The 4,286-nt window shown below is 34.3% G+C and overlaps 1 protein-coding gene across 3 annotated transcripts in view; it reads right to left on the minus strand.

The window, feature by feature from the left end:
* LOC108744940 (nuclear receptor-binding protein homolog) overlaps nucleotides 1–4,286 on the minus strand; it is a 95,948-nt gene that overhangs the window by 35,677 nt on the left and 55,985 nt on the right. Inside the window, exon 1 of one of the 3 annotated variants that reach the window (XM_018480920.2) lies at nucleotides 2,488–2,723. The exons of the other annotated variants lie outside the window; for them this stretch is intronic. Coding sequence (XP_018336422.1) covers nucleotides 2,488–2,607 — 120 coding nt within the window. The 5' untranslated portion in view covers nucleotides 2,608–2,723. Of the gene's footprint in view, nucleotides 1–2,487; nucleotides 2,724–4,286 lie in introns of those variants that run through there. 3 annotated transcript variants of the gene reach the window in all.

Genomic DNA, 4,286 nt, shown 5'->3' on the forward strand with positions numbered 1-4,286 from the left:
ATCGAAAGAGGAGGTCTCCCCCACCACTGTACCATAAAAAGTTCGTGGCGGTCTCACCCCCATAAAAAGTTATGGGGGTTCAAAGTTAATAAATATGCCACAATAGGGTAGGTTAGGTTAGGTTATCGGGTTTTGTTCAAGTGACCACCCTCTTTCAATCGCCCCCCTCCAGCCGCTTGAAAACATTTTTTTTATTGAATTTTATTTGAATTACAGTGTACGAAAATTGACAAAACAATCAACTTTCAACCCCCATAACTTTTTATGGGGGTGAGACCGCCAAGAACTTTTTATGATACAATGGTAAGGCAAACCTCCTCTATCGATCCCACCAACCCCCACCCTGTTCGGAGGTGGGTGCCATCATTTACCGACCTAATTTCCCTATATACTGGGAAGTTAACATAACAATCAGCTAAAAACTGAACTAGGAAAACCCATCAGAACAATAACCATAACAAATAACATAACAATCAGCTAAAAACTGAACTAGGAAAACCCATCAGAACAATAACCATAACAAATAACATAACAATCAGCTAAAAACTGAACTAGGAAAACCCATCAGAACAATGACCATAACAAAAAACCTACTTATTGACAAGTGTCAATTAAGATTGTATTGGAACAGGTCGTTTGTCCTATTTACTGATTACTATATTAAATAATTTATTATTTCGATATAGTTCTTGTGTTACTTTTATCATAACAATTTTGCCGAGTACCCAGCGGTCCCGTACACATCCAGATATTCGGTGACCACACGCTGCCACTGCTTTATTTCATCAGAAAAAAAATTGAATAAACGATGACACCGTTAGATTAACAATTAATTAATAATTACTAAACAAATTCTGATGAATATCATGCAACTTTACATATCCTTGACAGATAATTTTGTTTAAGCTTCGCATTTGATTTCGACGAGAATACACAAAAGGGACCTTCTGAATTTAACGTTAATAGAAATGTCTGTTAAACGTTGCCAATTTTAACAAGGACATTTTGTAACAACAAATTTAGAATATCCACTGCTACGCCTCAATTCCCAATAAATCTATATCCGGATGTGTTCGTTCACGATGCTAGAGGTTCACTCACCTCAATGCATATAAACATTAAAAAAACAGGTGAATAAGTTACAATTTGAATTTTATTACGATACAAGGTTTTTAATGGTAGGTAGTTAAAAACGTTTACTATTCTATCTGTAATTCCTTATAGTTTTATGGTCTGGATACCTATTATACTTTTATGTACATGTGTTATTAAATAAAATAATTATCACGTAGTTTTATCAATTAAAATGTCGACAGATATGCTAGTTATAATAGTTTATTACTAGAATATATTAATAAATAATCAACCGTTTTATTCTTATTAAGGTTAATTATTGTTGAGCGGAAAATGTAATTCCTAACTTCACTTTAGGGTAAACTTCATGAACTGTTTAATTAACAACTTTATTATTGAGTCACATTCGACAGAGGTATTTTGGAATCTGATATAACGGAACATCGATAATATTATAGATGCCCTCCATCTGAGAATTTTAAAATATCTAAGTCAACCCACGTGTTGTGTAATTTTGAACCACAGAAATTACCACAATAAAGACGAATACAGCACATAATCGAGTTGATTACAGCAAAAGAAAATCACTTTTGCGCTGATGAACGGCTAACTTGGAAATTAGAAAAAGCACGTATCTGTCACGGGTACGAAACGTGAACTGTGGGCGCGGCGGAAAGGAAAATTTAATTTAAAAGTTTTTGCGAAGTGATAGAAATCGTTTTAAAAAAAAAATTAGAATTTGCATAATTTTCAATAATACTCAACTGGTATTCAATTAAAACTGATAACACCTTTTCATTTATTTATACGAATAAGTGAAACTGTATTATTCTCAGAAATTCTTGAGTTACCAAAACTTACATAAAACTCCCACCCTTCGTGTCAGCAGTGACTTTAATAAGTTTAAGTTCCTAGAGTCTGTGGTCACTTTAATAAGGTTTAGCTTGCGGATTCGGAATATGATGCGGATATTAATATTTCTGCGGATCATCCGCAGTCACAAGTGCAAATATCCTGTACAACACTAGCCTTTAGCACCTTAACCCCTGACGATGTTCTTATCTTAATATTAATGTCATTGACGCATTCTAGGCAGATATTCGTTCTCTTAAATACGTTTTAAACATTGCCCAACTAAACAGTTATATTTTTGACATACTGGATTCAAATGTAAGGTACATAAATCTAAAAGATTTACATATTCGTCATTTGTTTCTACCGTCGGTGCAGTAAGATGAGTTATTACTGTGATGAACCACATCTACACGAAGTTCAGCAACTGAATGTAACAAGAAACAGTAAATGCGTGCATATATGAAAATTTGTATCAAAAGTCTGGAAAAGTTCAAATAAAATACCCCATTGCGTGAACTTTTACGGTGTGTACGTTAATCGATATTAAAAAATTATTACCTCCTTAGAAATTATATTTCCCCCCCGGTTTACGACATTTGAATTCAACACCGGGACAGAATCGCACCATAATTTCAATCGGGGGTGGAATCGTACTCTGCCTATTAGTAAGTAGGTCATAAGGTTACAAATTACCCCATGTTATCACCGCCACCTCCCACTTAAATACTAGAACATGGAAAATATTGTTACTTATCAGCAGCAGGCTCACAACTGGTGTCAGGTAGGTAAGTGTCCATTTAATTGTTGTTACATACCTGCAAACAAAAACATTGCATAAAAAAATGGTTAAAAACATATTAAAAAAATGGTAAAGGTCTAGATGATGGCCCCCACCCCCTTCGGGGGATCAAAAGAGGAGGTCTCCCCCACCACTGTACCATAAAAAGTTCCTGGCGGTCTCACCCCCATAAAAAGTTATGGGGGTTCAAAGTTAATAAATATGCCAATTTTTAAAAAATTTCTAGGCATGTAAATATTTATATAGTCATTTTTAAACAATATTCAAAGGTAAAACTAATGAAAAATACATAAAAATATTGAGAAAGTTATATAAAACATTATTTAAATAGCTTTATCAATAGGGTAGGTTAGGTTATCGGGTATCAATAGGGTAGGTTAGGTTAGGTTATCGGGTTTTGTTCAAGTGACCACCTTCTTTTGAACCCCCACCTCCACCCGATTGAAAATATTTTTTTATTGAATTTTATTTGAATTATGGTGTTTTAATGTAAAAATTGTCGAAATAATGAACTTTCAACCCCCATAACTTTTTATGGGGGTGAGACCGCCGCAAATTTTTTATGGGGTTTTACTCAGGTGACCACCCTCTTTCGATCCCTCTTACCCCCACTATCATCTAACCCCCATAACTTTTTATGGGGGTGAGACCGCCACGAACTTTTTATGGTACAGTGGATGGGGAGACCTCCTCTTTCGATACAATACATTTACCACTGTAAGTACAGGCACATTAAAAGCTACTTAAATTTACATTAAAACAAAATAAATCTAACATTGATTCTATCGTATCCACTACCTGGCCATTTAACTAATTTAACTATGACAAGTATATGTAGAACACTCTGTAGATATGTCTCTTGCCTCTCCCCAGGAAAAATATGACATTAGACGATATAGACCAATAGGTCAAGAACTGTTGTTCTATTGTTAGTTAACTTTTAAAGCAAATATGCATTTGCATTAACAAATAATATATCGCAGTCAAACATGCTTATTAATATGTACATTATTACAACAGCGATTATTATTCAATGGCGTTCATTTTTTTTTTCTGTTAAAAATGCACACTATAGCCATTACAACGCATCGCGATGTTAAAAAACAAATTAAGTCGCAATAAATATAAACAGCGAAAAATATTATTATCACCACCTACGCTGTAAATTCAGCATCATCCTTTGCAAACAATAGCGACATAGTGTTATTATATTGTATAATTTCTACAGTGTTTATTGTTTATTACTATTCACTCCGCGTTTAGATACACTATCAGACTATACAGTTACCTATAGATGTAAGAATCCTACAGGCTGCAAGGTGACAATAGTGTCTTAAAAACTCGGTTGTCTGTAAAGTCGGTTTACTGACGATAGTTGAACGTGACAACGTCCCAAGAAAATACTGATGGAATGGTTTCATTTTTCAAAAGAAAATTTTAATTTTATTTGTTTGATAGATATTTTGTATGGATATAGAGAAGGAGGTAAATGGAAATGTATTATTGTATAGCAGCTGTCCACGCGGACGCATCGCTCACTCAAGTAGGAGAGAGACAG

This window comes from Agrilus planipennis, unplaced genomic scaffold (genome assembly GCF_000699045.2).
Source record: "Agrilus planipennis isolate EAB-ADULT unplaced genomic scaffold, Apla_2.0 scaffold42, whole genome shotgun sequence".
Taxonomy (NCBI): Eukaryota; Metazoa; Arthropoda; class Insecta; order Coleoptera; family Buprestidae; genus Agrilus; species Agrilus planipennis.